General features: G+C 34.7%; 1 protein-coding gene across 1 annotated transcript in view; it reads left to right on the top strand.

Moving 5' to 3' along the window:
- The window catches only part of LRP1B (LDL receptor related protein 1B), a 1,946,873-nt gene that overhangs the window by 1,793,283 nt on the left and 140,007 nt on the right, over positions 1 to 13,583 (top strand). Inside the window, exons 71-74 of the mRNA XM_063790432.1 lie at positions 3,693 to 3,799; positions 8,819 to 8,948; positions 10,682 to 10,788; positions 11,125 to 11,257. Of these exons, the coding sequence (XP_063646502.1) occupies positions 3,693 to 3,799; positions 8,819 to 8,948; positions 10,682 to 10,788; positions 11,125 to 11,257 (477 nt within the window). The remainder of the gene's footprint in view (positions 1 to 3,692; positions 3,800 to 8,818; positions 8,949 to 10,681; positions 10,789 to 11,124; positions 11,258 to 13,583) is intronic.

The raw sequence follows: 13,583 nt of genomic DNA, 5'->3' as shown, positions 1-13,583 counted from the left end.
GTTTTTACCTCCATCAGTATTGAAAGAAATGATCAGTCTACATGATGCCCCTGTATTTTGTTCTTTTCTCCTCTTTTTTTTTTTTTGAAAGGGAGCCTCACTTCGTTGCCCAGGCTGGAATGTAGTGGCGCAATCTTGACTCACTGCAACCTCCGTCTCCTGGGTGCAAGTGATTCTCCTGCCTCAGCCCCCCAAGTAGCTGGGATTACAGGTGCGCACGACAGTGCCCAGCTAATTTTTGTATTTTTCGTGCAGGGGGTTTTCACCATGTTGGCCTGACTGATCTCGAACTCCTGACCTCAGGTTATCTGCCCACCTCAACCTCCCAAAATGTTGGGATTACAGGCATGAGCCACCACACTCAGCCCTTTATATTTTATTCTTATTGAAGAATCCCAATTAGCCTTCTGAAACATGCAAAACATACCCTGCAAAAGCTTCTTGGTTGCCAATCTGGCTTGTCTAGATGAGGTTTATGGAAAACCTGGTTAATTGTTCCCATGTAGAGTTCCCCATCTACTCTTGGTCCAGGGATATAGGCAATATCAGAGAAAATTAGCATGAATATAGCATTTTGGAAATACGGGGGAAAATGTCACATTCAATTTTTTTTTTTTCAGATGGGTTAGCTTTTACTACAGTCATGTTGTTTTTGTTATTGTTCTCTTTCACAAGAAAAATAGTATCATGAAAAAGTCTGAAAATTGGTCTTTTATTTTATCCAAATAAGATCCTTTGATCTTAATAAGGATCTTAATAAGATAAGCAATAAGGAAAAATTCCTTAGGGCTTTCCGTGATAACTAAATTACATTTTCCTGAAGAGAGAGTTTCTTTTTGAGCTATCTAGTGGCAAAAGATTCTGAGGTATATGAATGATGGTTAGAAATAGACTTGGTACCCTATTCCTTGATGGTATTTGTACATGTATAAATAATTCATGATTATTATTCAGAAGTAGATTTGCTGGCATTTTTAAAAACGTGATAGAAACATGCAGAATTTCCACTTTCCCTGGAAAAGCTTTTCCCAGCAAATCTCTCAGCCTCTCTACTGCCATTTTGAAGCAGAATAATTAATAATGTTAGGACAAAGTCTCTAGAAAACGAGCATTCTGTGGAACTCTTGGGCAAATGCTTTCAACTACTGGCTTGATAACTTTTTTTAACCTACATCAACAACTTTCAACCCTTTGTATAGCAAAGTGTGTCAAGGCCTGTGAAGCCTTTGCTGTGTAGCACATGATGAGCACACTTACTTTTAAATAGGATAAAGGCAAATTAGAACATCAGAGGAAGAATTAGTCCCATTCTACAACTCCCAATTCTATGAAATTAGATGTTTCTTCTGCTGTTTTTAAACATGTAAGCACGACACGTTTTAAATTTACTCTTTCTTTATTCTTTTCATGAAAAAATTTTGGGCTGTTATTTTCCATTGTTAAATAAATTGAACATATTTCACTATAATTGCTTTCCTCTAAGAATAAAACTGCATGTGTCTGCAACCAGGAGGGCGAAATGGCTTCAGTATGGAATGGTGATAACAGCAAATGAGTTTCTTCTTGTTATTATTAATAAAATAGATATTGCTAGCCATGTACCTTAGATAAGTAACTTGGCTTCCCAGGGCTTTAATGTTAATCTCTGTAATATGTGGACACTTATTTTTTCCTCAATTGTATGGGAAGCAATGATACAGCCTACTAGGAAAAAGTACAGGCCCTGGTATCCGGTTGTCTTGATTCAAGTTCAATTAATAGCTCTTCTGTACGCTCGGTGATTTGAAGTATGTTACTTATCTCTGTGCCTCAATTTACGCGTCTAAAACAGGGTGCAAGTATAGCACGTTCCTTAGAGAGTTGTTACAAAAATTCACTGGTGAGTTAATTCAAGTACTTTGCATTAACTTTACCTAGCACCTGACAACAAATAAGCAATCGGTAGATGGTAATTATTATTAGTTATAATAAATATTAGTATTAATTGTTATTTTTAAGATTAAAACATAATCTATGTGAATACCTTATATAAACAAAAAGGGAAATTTCTATTGTCACATTTACTAAACAAAGGCGTGTAGGAACATGAGAAGATTATCCACTTAAGGGCATTTTCCCATTCTATCAAATGGCACCTTGTCTTATACCGTGAAGGTCTTGTTTTAAACTAAACTAAGTAGCAGAGTAGAACGAAATGCTTGCTGACACACATTACTTTTTCTATAGTTCTTCACATCCAATGTTCTGAAGGGTTTCTTTTCTTTTTTTCTTTTTTTTTTTTTTCGAAGCACAGTCTTGCTTTGTCGCCCAGGCTGGAATGCAGTGGCATGATCTCAGCTCACTGCAGCCTCTGTCTCCCAGATTCAAGTAATTATCCCACCTCAGCCTCCCAAGTAGCTGGGATTACAGGCGCCTGCCACCAAGGCAGGCTAATTTTTGTATTTTTAGTAGAGACAGGTTTTTGCCATGTTGACCAGGCTGGCCTTGAACTCCTGACCTCAACTGATCTGCCCGCCTCGGCCTCCCAAGTGCTGAGATTACAGGCGTGAGCCACCGTGCCTTGCCCTGAAAGGGTTTCTTTATATAGAAATGTAGGAGCCCTCATGATACCAAACCATCAAGATGTTACTCTATATGTAGAAACCAAGGGATTGTGTAGAGCAAAATCCAAATGCAGACTGATTTACTCACAATCTTTGTGCAGAAAATCAGGCATCATATGGATATTCCTTAATGTCTGTTAGTTATTGCTTCTTGACCCAGTAAGAATATTATTATGTGTGATACAGCTGCAAATACAAGGAATGAACAGAGAAAACACGAAGAGGTCTTTCATCATGTAAGATATCAGTCCTGTTTAGAGAACAAAAACAAAACAAGAGATGATATCCAGCAGTCATATTGATTACTTGCATGAACGAATTTCTGAAATCCTACTTCATTTTCCAGATGAAACATATTCCAATAGGAATTAAGCCAAGTTGTAAGTCATTACTATGTGGCTTGTGCCCTATGTGGAATATGGGACAGCATAATTAAATCAATAACTGCTAAATTATCTAAATTGACAGGCAAGTGATATAGGGCACAATAAACAATGGCATAAACAAATGTGCAGTTTTTAAAGATGAATCTTACAAACTAGCTTTGTGTAATATTATCCCTATATACTGTTCTTGTTCCAGGAACTCCAGATTTTCTGGGGACAAAATTGAATAATTAGAATGTTTTTAGAATACATAATATAAAGTCAAATACAAAGGCTAGACTCACTGCCCAGTTAATAATAAACAGTCCAATGGGTACAGAGAGTCACAAAATGTCATACTTACTTAAAGTAAATACATAAAATGACATAGAACTCCAGCAACTAAAAAAGATCATTGTTACAGTATGACAATAGGTACATTTTCAGGCTTATTTTTATTAAACAGTAGACCATTTATCTTTTGTCCTATGTTCCAACTTGTTTTTGTAATGTCATTTTGTACTTATGACTTTAAAAATAAATTGGAAAAATTATTATATTATGTACCATAGATGCTTCATGAGATTTTTCCTAAACAATATATTGGTTCTGTCTGACTAACCTCTTTTTTTTTCTTTAATGCTACCTCATGTCATATGTCATATAAATTTTACAATGCACTTACATATAATAGAATAACCCTGTGCTGTTTTTTTATCCCCAGAGCCACAGACATGTACATTGAAAGATTTCCTCTGTGCCAATGGGGACTGTGTTTCTTCAAGGTTTTGGTGTGATGGAGATTTTGACTGTGCAGATGGCTCTGATGAGGTAGGCATCTTTGCAAAATCAAAAAGCAGCGCTTTAGAACCACATTTGTAATTATTATTATTCAGTCCAATAAGTGCGGCAAGGACAGCTCAGAAATACTTTGCTCCTGACACATTGAGATAAGTATTATATCAATGTGCTGTGCTCCACATCCCCAGCACAGGGAATAGCTCTTGTGCTGCTGTTGACAGTTAATTTTATAGTCTGTTTTACCTCAACTGGTGAATAGCTGGGTTGTAGGAATAGGATGTTTGGAAACCCTATTCCCTATAGCTGATGCCCCTGCCATCTGTGAATTAGTTCATAAATTTGCTGCAGTATTTATAGTCAAGACTAATATTTTTATGCATTTTAAACAGTTTCTTCTCCCCAGTCTCTTTCTTCAATAGATATAGTCTTACAGACATCGATGTGGGTCATCAATTTTTATGAAACCACAGGTTGAGCTTTGCTTTGGTGATGAATCACAATCCATTTATAATAAGGCCTATGTACACACAGCTTTAAGTGAAAAAGTTTACAAATCCTCTGGATAATTCTGTAAACTTAGTTTGTGCTAACATTTATAATACTTCATACAATTTGTTATTTATGCATTTATGTCCTTATGTTTCAGATATTAATTACTCCATGATGCTTTAAAAATAAACAACATATGATTATATATATTTTTCTCAATCAAATCTAAAAGGACCCCAAGCTCTCATATCCCAGTATCAGTGATTTCACATGGATAATATCAGAAACACAAGGTTTGCGCAATCAAGTCGAGTCAGAAGTGAACGAAAAAAGAGCTGTAGCCAGGCATGGTGGCTTACGCCTGTAATCCCAGCACTTTGGGAGGCCGAGGCGGTGGATCACGAGGTCAGGAGGACAAGCCCATCCTGGCCAACATGGTGAAACCCTGTCTCTTCTAAAATACAAAAAAATTAGCCAGGCATGATGGTGCACGCCTATAGTCCCAGCTACTTGGGAGGCTGAGGGAGGGGAATCGCTTGAACCTGGGAGCCAGAAATTGCAGTGAGCTGAGATCGTGCCACTGCACTCCAGCATGGCGACAGAGCGAGACTCCACCTCAACAACAACAAAAAGATCCTGTTCCTCAGTGTATACCATGGCTCCTGTATTGCAATGATTCCCTAAAGCTCTACTGCTCTGGTTGAGAAGCATATGTACTCACCTCTCATGAATGCCCGCCCACTGACCATAGACTTGGCCAGAGGATTTTCGCTGCAGCTCTGGAGGTTTCTGTGTTTGTTCCCAATTCCCTAGTCATCCACTGATTTCATGCCTCTGTGGGAGATACTACAGGTCTCTGGTGTTTACAGAATTCATGCAAACTAGGTCTCTTCCAGCCCTGAGGCATTCCCTGTAGGACTGGACAATTCTCCCTTCTCTCACCATTTTGAAAAAGTCACAATAACCACATTCAACAGCCTGGATTTTGAAAACAAACACATGGAATTTCTCGCCTGAGGGCTAGCAAAACCTAAGTCTCAAGGATGCAAAGGTCGCTCAAGAGAAAAAGTTGAAAAATACACTGCTTCTAGTCATGGAGCTCTTCACAAAATAAAAGTCAAAACATTTTTTTTTTAAACACAAAGGAGAGTTACATTTTTTACACTCATTTACCAGCCACTTATTTACCTAGCATTCATACATTTGAAAATTACATTAAACTTTTTTAAGGCAGAAAAACACATTTTAATTAAACTCATCCATGAAAATATCTTGGCTTTGGTTTTGTTTATTTAATATGTTGAACCAATCTGGGTAATACGTAAAACATCAAGAGGTGGGGATGTATTGCTTAAGGCTTATATATTTATCTTGAATCATATTCACAAGATATGCAAAGTGCATATGCAAAATCAAATACTACTACTTCTTTAAAATCTTATTCATGTGAAAGTAGATATCCTTATTACCATGTCTCTCATCCCATAAGTTGGTGGACATAGTGATTTGATGGCTAAATATATCTCCATATATCCAGACATTTTCATGATAAGGCTCAGAAGAAATGAAATTAATTGTAGTAAAGTCATTTTTCTCTACATTTATAGATGTTTAGTGCAGTCTATATGTAATGAAGTAGCTAACACTATTGGTAGATTATTTCTATTTTTTTTTACAGTCTAGACAAAAAAAAACTGAACAAGTGGCTAGAAAGCAGAATTACACACAGAATACTCTCACATTAAGAACAAAAATTGGGAGAATTGTGAAGATAAGTTTCTGTATGAATGGAACTGATAATATGATTAGCTTGTTAATAACAAAAGAACAAAGAAGAAGTTTAAAAACATGGTTCAATCTAATTGTACAGCAAGTATTTATCTCTGTGGCACACACAGAAAATGATTATTTAAAGTGATTTTAAATTATAATATTTTTCCTCTACATTTAGCGTAATACGTTGTAAGAACAAAAAAACAAAGAAATCTTAAACTGCATCCATAGACATTGTTAATAATAATATTGGCTCTGCTAATTTGAAACATGTAGGGTGATTCAAATGCTTATTTATGTCAATGTCATTAGAATCAAAATTTCAGAGAAAGGAGATATAAATGTAGAAACAAAAAGTTAAGTAAAAATCCTCTCTTATTAAATCCAAAAGTATCAGTATAAGATCTTGATTAATCTTTCTCTTTCTAAAAATATATGATTTCTACATCTGCCAGTGAAAAGTCCTAGAACCAATTATAAACCAATGGTAATGACTGTCCTGAAATTCACTAAGTGGTCTCTAAATACCATTTTCCAATTAAAGACAACACTCCTTTGAGATATGCCTAATTTTAAGTGTGAGAAAATAAATTGACAAGATGAGCTGCTAACGTCTGAGATTATTAAGAGAGTGTACAAAGTGCACAACAACAAACTTACTTAAAGCAACTTCCACTGACAAAAGGGACAATTTGTGCATTAGAAAGAAAAATGACTGTAAGGGATTCACACACACACACACACACACACACACACACACACAGTATAAAAATCAATGAGTTCACAACAATACTTTAAAAAGCAAAAACTCATTAATCACTTTGGAGGTTGCAAAGGTATCAACATTCTTAGGGTGCAATTAGTCAAATTCAGAATGTGAGCTATTCTACAGTATAACTGACCTGTTTTCTTCAAGTAGTAAATGGCATTTAAAAAAACTGCAGAATGAGAAATAGTTATACATTAAAGAAACTTTAATTCAAGGTATAGATCTCTTTTGAGTCCTTACTTTACCAAACAATATTTTATATAGCTAAATGACACAACAGTACCATTGGTCATTGAGCTGTTTTACTTAAATGAGCCCACTTGCAGAGATAATCATTCATTGCTCCTAAAAATGTTTACTGGATAGTTATTATAATCATGTGACAGTATTAGATACTTGGTTCACAGACAGGCATGATCTTTATCCCAGTAGAGCTGGGATAAAGTTATATGAGATGTTAATTTACATTTGTTTTCTATATTTGCTAGTTTATTAATTTATTAATTCACTCAGCAGTTTGTACTGAATGTTTACTATGTCCCCGGCACTAATAGTATGGAGAATACAGTGGTGAATAAAACATATGACATCTCTTTCTTATGACATTCTCTAATGTCTTTCACATCATTTGCTATTATGTAGCTTACTCCAGATATCCCACATTTCCGATTATCCTTACACATAAAAAGCCTTTTCTTAAGTAGTTCCATTTCTACTTAAACTGTTATCACAAAGAGAAAATTTCAGGAATTTAGAAAGTGAACTCTCCTTCCTTACATGGGGATGAAACTGGGAAGAAGCAGCAAGTAGTAGTTCAGCATGCTTTACTTGCTAGGAGTTCCACAAACCATGAGATTGTTACACTTTTTGTGGAAGAAGCAGACAAGCACATTTTGGCAAAAATAGAAATTCCCTAACAACAGAAAACATCATCCCAGTGAGACACTTCATTGGAGTATTCCACTTCAACCAGAGTGTTCAGACCCAGGGAAGGTGATTTCTAGTGACTCCATTTCATTTATCTCCTATACAGATCCTCAAAGGTAAATTTGCTATCTTGTTTGACTTCCACATAAAATCTGTATATGGACTAGCAGAAATGAAAATTTTGACAGTTCATTTCACAGTTCTTTAGGGAACAATGTCAGAAAAGAGGAGAAGGAGAATTGCAACAACTAAACTGTAAAAGGATTGATGCAAAGGAAAAGAGATGGAGAGAGGAGAAAGAACACCAGGGGAAGCTTTGCCCATGCAAAACAGATTTGTCTTAGGATTTTTGTTTGTTTCACATTCCATATCCTTAGCCTTCTTCTCCCTAAAGCCAATAAACTGGATGTAGTTGCTTAGAAATAATTTTTGAAAAAAAGTGTTTAGAGACAGGATGTCACTATGTTGCCTAGACTTGAGTGCAGTGGTATTCATGTGTGCCTATCATCGCTCACTACAGCCTCAAAGTCCTGGACTCAAGCAGTCCTCCTGCCTCAGCCTCTTGAGTGGCTGGGGATATTGTGCCAGGTAGAAATAATTCTTTAACTCTTTTATTATCTCATAATCTTCATTATTACCTAAAATTATTAAAATTCCATTACCCCATAACTATCTACTGAATAATGATACTCTCAGAGTAACTTAATTAGTATGATGAAGCCATACAATTTTTTTTTATCCATTTTTTGTTTTATGATGACTCACAGGGACAAATGAAAGTAGAAAATTGTTATAATTCTGTTGTATAGTCACGGGCTTAACATATTAGCATCTGAGCCACTTTTATATAGCAGACATGGTTCCTACACTTCTGGGTTTCTATGCATAAGTTGTCTAGTCTTTCGGTTTGTAAACATTTTTCTAAAAACGCAATTTTAATTACATCTTTGTGGTTTTTGACAGAGAAGTTGTGAAACAAGTTGTTCCAAGATCAGTTCCAGGTTTTCTGTACATAAGTTTTCTTGTCTTTTGAGTGTGTAGAAGTGTTTCTAAACTTTTAATTTTGATTATATCTCCGTTGTTTTTCATAGAGAAATTGTGAAACAAGTTGTTCCAAAGATCAGTTCCGGTGTTCCAGTGGTCAGTGTATACCAGCAAAATGGAAATGTGATGGCCATGAAGACTGCAAATATGGGGAAGATGAGAAAAGCTGTGAGCCAGGTAAAAGGATTGAAGTAATATTTCATTTAGTTAACATTTTACCTTGATAGAATTTAAATTTAAGCAGCAATATGCAGAAAACAGTGGCAAATATGTCATATGTTTACCGTTTTTAAGAAAGGGTCTGCAAATCTGTGGATAAATTAATTAGTGTGTGCTTCATATGCTTTGAAAGTGTTTTGGAAAATAAGATCATTACTTATGAATGGAATCCAAGCATAATTTCCCCAAATTTGATTTTCTGGTTTCTATATCTTATTATACCATTTGGAACTGTTTCCCCAAGATAGGAAAGTAAAATCTGTTGAAATTAAAAGTACAGTAAAAGATAGGTTTTAGTTATGGAAATGGTGATTATGAAATAGAATGTAATCATTTCAATGTGATGCTAGCTAAGAAGAAGCATAATTGTGTTGTTTGTATTTACATCTTGGGCCAAAATTTGAGTAAAGTTAGAAAGCAAAGCCAGAAAAAAGATACACTACTCAATTTATGTGCTAGGTGTCTCTATAAATATACTCATTAAAACACTTCAATTTTAATTATATATTTTAATTACATTATCTTACAGAAAAATATTACTGGTGGAAAACTGTACTGTAACGTATGTGTGACCATAAAAACATTACCTTGAGAGACTAGGTCAGAATCACAAGTACAAGGCTCACACATTACTATGCCCCAGTACCATGTCCATGGGCCATATTGTTAATTGATCACAGATTTCCTTCTTACTGAATACAGACATGTTATTAGACTCCTTATGAATACAGATCCCTAGACAAACACTGCCAATTAAAAGGAGTTGAACTCAAGGAAAAAGCTTTTTAGTATCCCTGAGCTAAGGAATTCAGACCACCAAGTCATTAAGTAAGTATGAGAGACTACATAGTGGTCTAACATAAGGCCAGAAGCCCAGACATTTGAATGCAAGCCTAGCCAACTCAAGCTCATAGAAAAAGGCAGCTATCATAATTTCTGTCAATTAATTAGACTGGGTAGTATTTACATCTTGTGACTGATACACTTATAAATATTATAAACTTGCAAATATTACACTTGTAAATAATATTTAACTGCTTGTTATTCTTAATTTCGGCATCATAAAGGAATACTGCACATTCTGTTAACTCTGTTAATTAGACATGTATTCATATTTAAAATCCTGAAACAATACAATTCTTAGAACTTATTTAAATACTTTATTTATGTCAATGCAACCAAATAGATATTATTGGGTCTATGAGACCATGCCGAGATTTTGACTTTGTGCTTTATACAGTGAATGTAAGAATTAACATACTCAAAGGTTGCTAAATATTATTACAGTTTTGAAAGTATTTGGAGACTTCAATAATTTAAAATAATTTAATTTAAAATTGTGAAAGAAAAAACTCACATAACACTTCAAAATCAAAGGGATGAAGGATATCAAGGTTTTTTTTTTTTTTCCTTCTATGGACTATTGAGTTAAATTCTTACTGCACAGGCTATTACATCATGAAGTATATTTAATATAATGTAATAATATTATAACTAATTCTAAAATTATGTAAATAATTTAAATGAATCTGTAATACCAGTCATTAAATATAGTTATTGTAAATATAGTTATATAGTATAAACTATTTTTATTACCATCTATAAATTCATATATTTATGTGTTTATGTTTTTATTTCTAAAACCTGTTATTTTTACTCTATCTCAATTTCAAATTTATAATTGTATTCAGCTTCTCCTACTTGCTCATCAAGTGAATATATATGTGCCAGTGGTGGATGTATTTCAGCATCTTTGAAATGTAATGGAGAATATGATTGTGCTGATGGTTCAGATGAGGTAAAATATATCGTTTAATTAAAATATTTGAATTACATGAATTAGGTTTGGGCAAACAAATGTAATGAAAATAAAGAGAAAGAATCTTGATTCTTAGCATGGTTTAACATGTTAGATATGTACATTGAATGCAATCATTTCAGCAAATACCTGAATTTTCATGCTGTCCATATACTAAAGCTCATTCTCATTTGTAGAAGTTATATTCATTAAGACAAAATGAAAGAAAGCCCATAGTATAATAAAGCTCTAGTATTACGAGCTGCATGTTTATTTTGCCCATGATTGTATCATTATCATTAATGAAAACTGCAGTGTCCATTTGTATTTGAACAGATGGACTGTGTGACTGAATGTAAGGAAGATCAGTTTCGGTGCAAAAATAAAGCCCACTGTATTCCAATTAGATGGCTGTGTGATGGAATTCATGACTGTGTGGATGGCAGTGATGAAGAGAACTGTGACAGAGGTAAGGTATTTTTGTGTGTGTGTGCCTGTAAATGAGAGAATGAAAGTTAAGGTTCTGTGCAGAATATACAGTGTGTGCTAGAGGCAGAGGATAGAATCTTTAAATGATTCTCTTTACTCTTCCAAGTTTCATTACATAGCAGCCTGGTCTAAATATGCAAAATCCAGATCATTGTCAGACAGAGTATAATCTCAATCTGGGCATGACAAACACGAACACAGGGCAAGTGTTTACTGAGTGTCTACCATTTCAGACTAGATGCCGGGTCAAGTATAGGGACATGTGGAGAATACAGAGAAAGTAGCCAATAAAACCATGACTACAAAAGTGTATCTTGAATTTTCTGTATATGCTTTCCTTTCACATTGCTTGCCTTACTCTGAAGGCATAGGAACAACATATGGCATACTCAATTGCATACGTTCATATGCTGTATGATATATAGGTTATAGGTTGTGCCCCAAATCCCTAAATTTCCTTATTGCCATATCATTGAGAAAATAACCTACATCTTTTTGTCAGTCTAAAAGACAACTTTCCTTTTTGTCATATATTATTTCCTAGCTGTGCGAAGATCATTTTCTGACAGATAACAACATTTTAGTTTTAAACCACCATGTTAAATGTAGCAATTGTTACTACTTTAGAGTTATTTCGCAAAGCAATTGTGTGCTGATGCTTAAAATGATCACAGATTAATCCATGTTTGCTAGTTTCATTTTGTTAGATATATTTTTTAAATACAAGATTTCTTGTGACCTACTTACAAAGTCTCTCAATAGATTTTACACTTCTTGGTATTTGGAAGATCATCCATAGAGATGGTGCTAGATATTGCCACACGATTTAAGGCACTTGAATGTGCACTCTAGGTTTATGTACTTTAAACCTGTCTAAAATGTTTACTTTTGTAAATAAGTAGTCACCTAAGAAAAACAGTATTTTACTTTCTTTAATATTATTTCAGATGTTTATGATTAGATAATATCTCCATCCCAAACCTGATAAAGTGTTGTATTATGCAGAAAAAAATAGTTTTTTTTTTTTTTTAACAGCTCTTTGCAGAGCAGGGTTAACTCATAGACAGTGCACCCAAAGTAGGCCTTCAGTTTCCTTTTGAATTTGCCATTTATAATAGAGACCCATGAAATGTTAAATGTCTATAACGGCTCTTTCTACCTTGGGCTAAGTTCTCACACTCACTTTCTGTAATTGGTCACTCTAGAGACAGCAAACATTGTGGAGAGTCTGGCAGCAATAACTCATGTGACTTTTGTGTTCAAAGGTTTGGGGATGACAATTAAGCTACTCCTTGTTTTCCATATTCTAGCGAATCACCTCTATTGCTCAGCTTCAATCACTACCACCCACCTAGTTCATTCTCCCATTGCTTCTTGCTTGGGCTGGCATGATGCCACCTAATTGGTCTCCAATACATCCTATTTACTGTTACAAGGTTCATCTTATGTAAGTGTCCTTCCGATTATGTCAGTTTTTACTCAAGGTACCTGATTACATACAAACAATTCAATCTAGTAATCAGTTATGAGAAAATGACCCCATTTTACCCTCCCAGACTTACTTTCCACTGCACCTCTTTATGATTTGTATCCTAGCCAAACTAGAAAATCTCAAGTACCTTTCAGATCTAAAATTATTCTACTAAATATTTAATCTTAATGACTGAAAAAGAGTTGAGAGCCTTTAATTCAATCATTTCCAAATGTTTCAAAGCCCCCTTCCCCTCCATTCACACTTCTAACTTGGTTTTCTTTGCTGCTGGGTAATTAAGCTCCAATGACATATTTTAGTGGTTACATTATTTGATCCCATATGAAGGTACCTTAAGGCATTACCACTTTAGATTTCTAGTATTTAATTTACTCCCAGGAAGTGGCATAGGTATTGGGTAAAGGCATTTTAAGGCATTGAGGAAATGGGATGCCAGAATAAATATCTTTTCTATTAAATGTCATTTCTATTCATTTCCAATCAGGATACATGAGCTTATAGGAGCTGAGTGTTGGGAACTGGAATATAAGAGAGCCGAAGGATAAGCATGACCCAGTTTCCCAATCAATCAGTTTTACTAGTTTACTTTAAAAGACAAAAATTCAAAATACTCTGGAATTAAAAGCAGCATTTGCATTTTTGAAGGTAAAATATATGACCTCAAGGAAGTGTGGTGCTTGTTCTGGCCTGAGCTTTCAAACTTTACACTTTATATAATGGGGGGTTCTCTTTTGAGTAATTATCAGCTCAACAATGTGTAAGTTAGTCAAATAAATTATAAAGTATTATCATGCATTAAAGCTTCTCTCAACCC

Source organism: Pan troglodytes, chromosome 13 (genome assembly GCF_028858775.2).
Source record: "Pan troglodytes isolate AG18354 chromosome 13, NHGRI_mPanTro3-v2.0_pri, whole genome shotgun sequence".
NCBI lineage: Eukaryota > Metazoa > Chordata > Mammalia > Primates > Hominidae > Pan > Pan troglodytes.
This window is presented reverse-complemented; position numbering and strand designations above follow the sequence as displayed.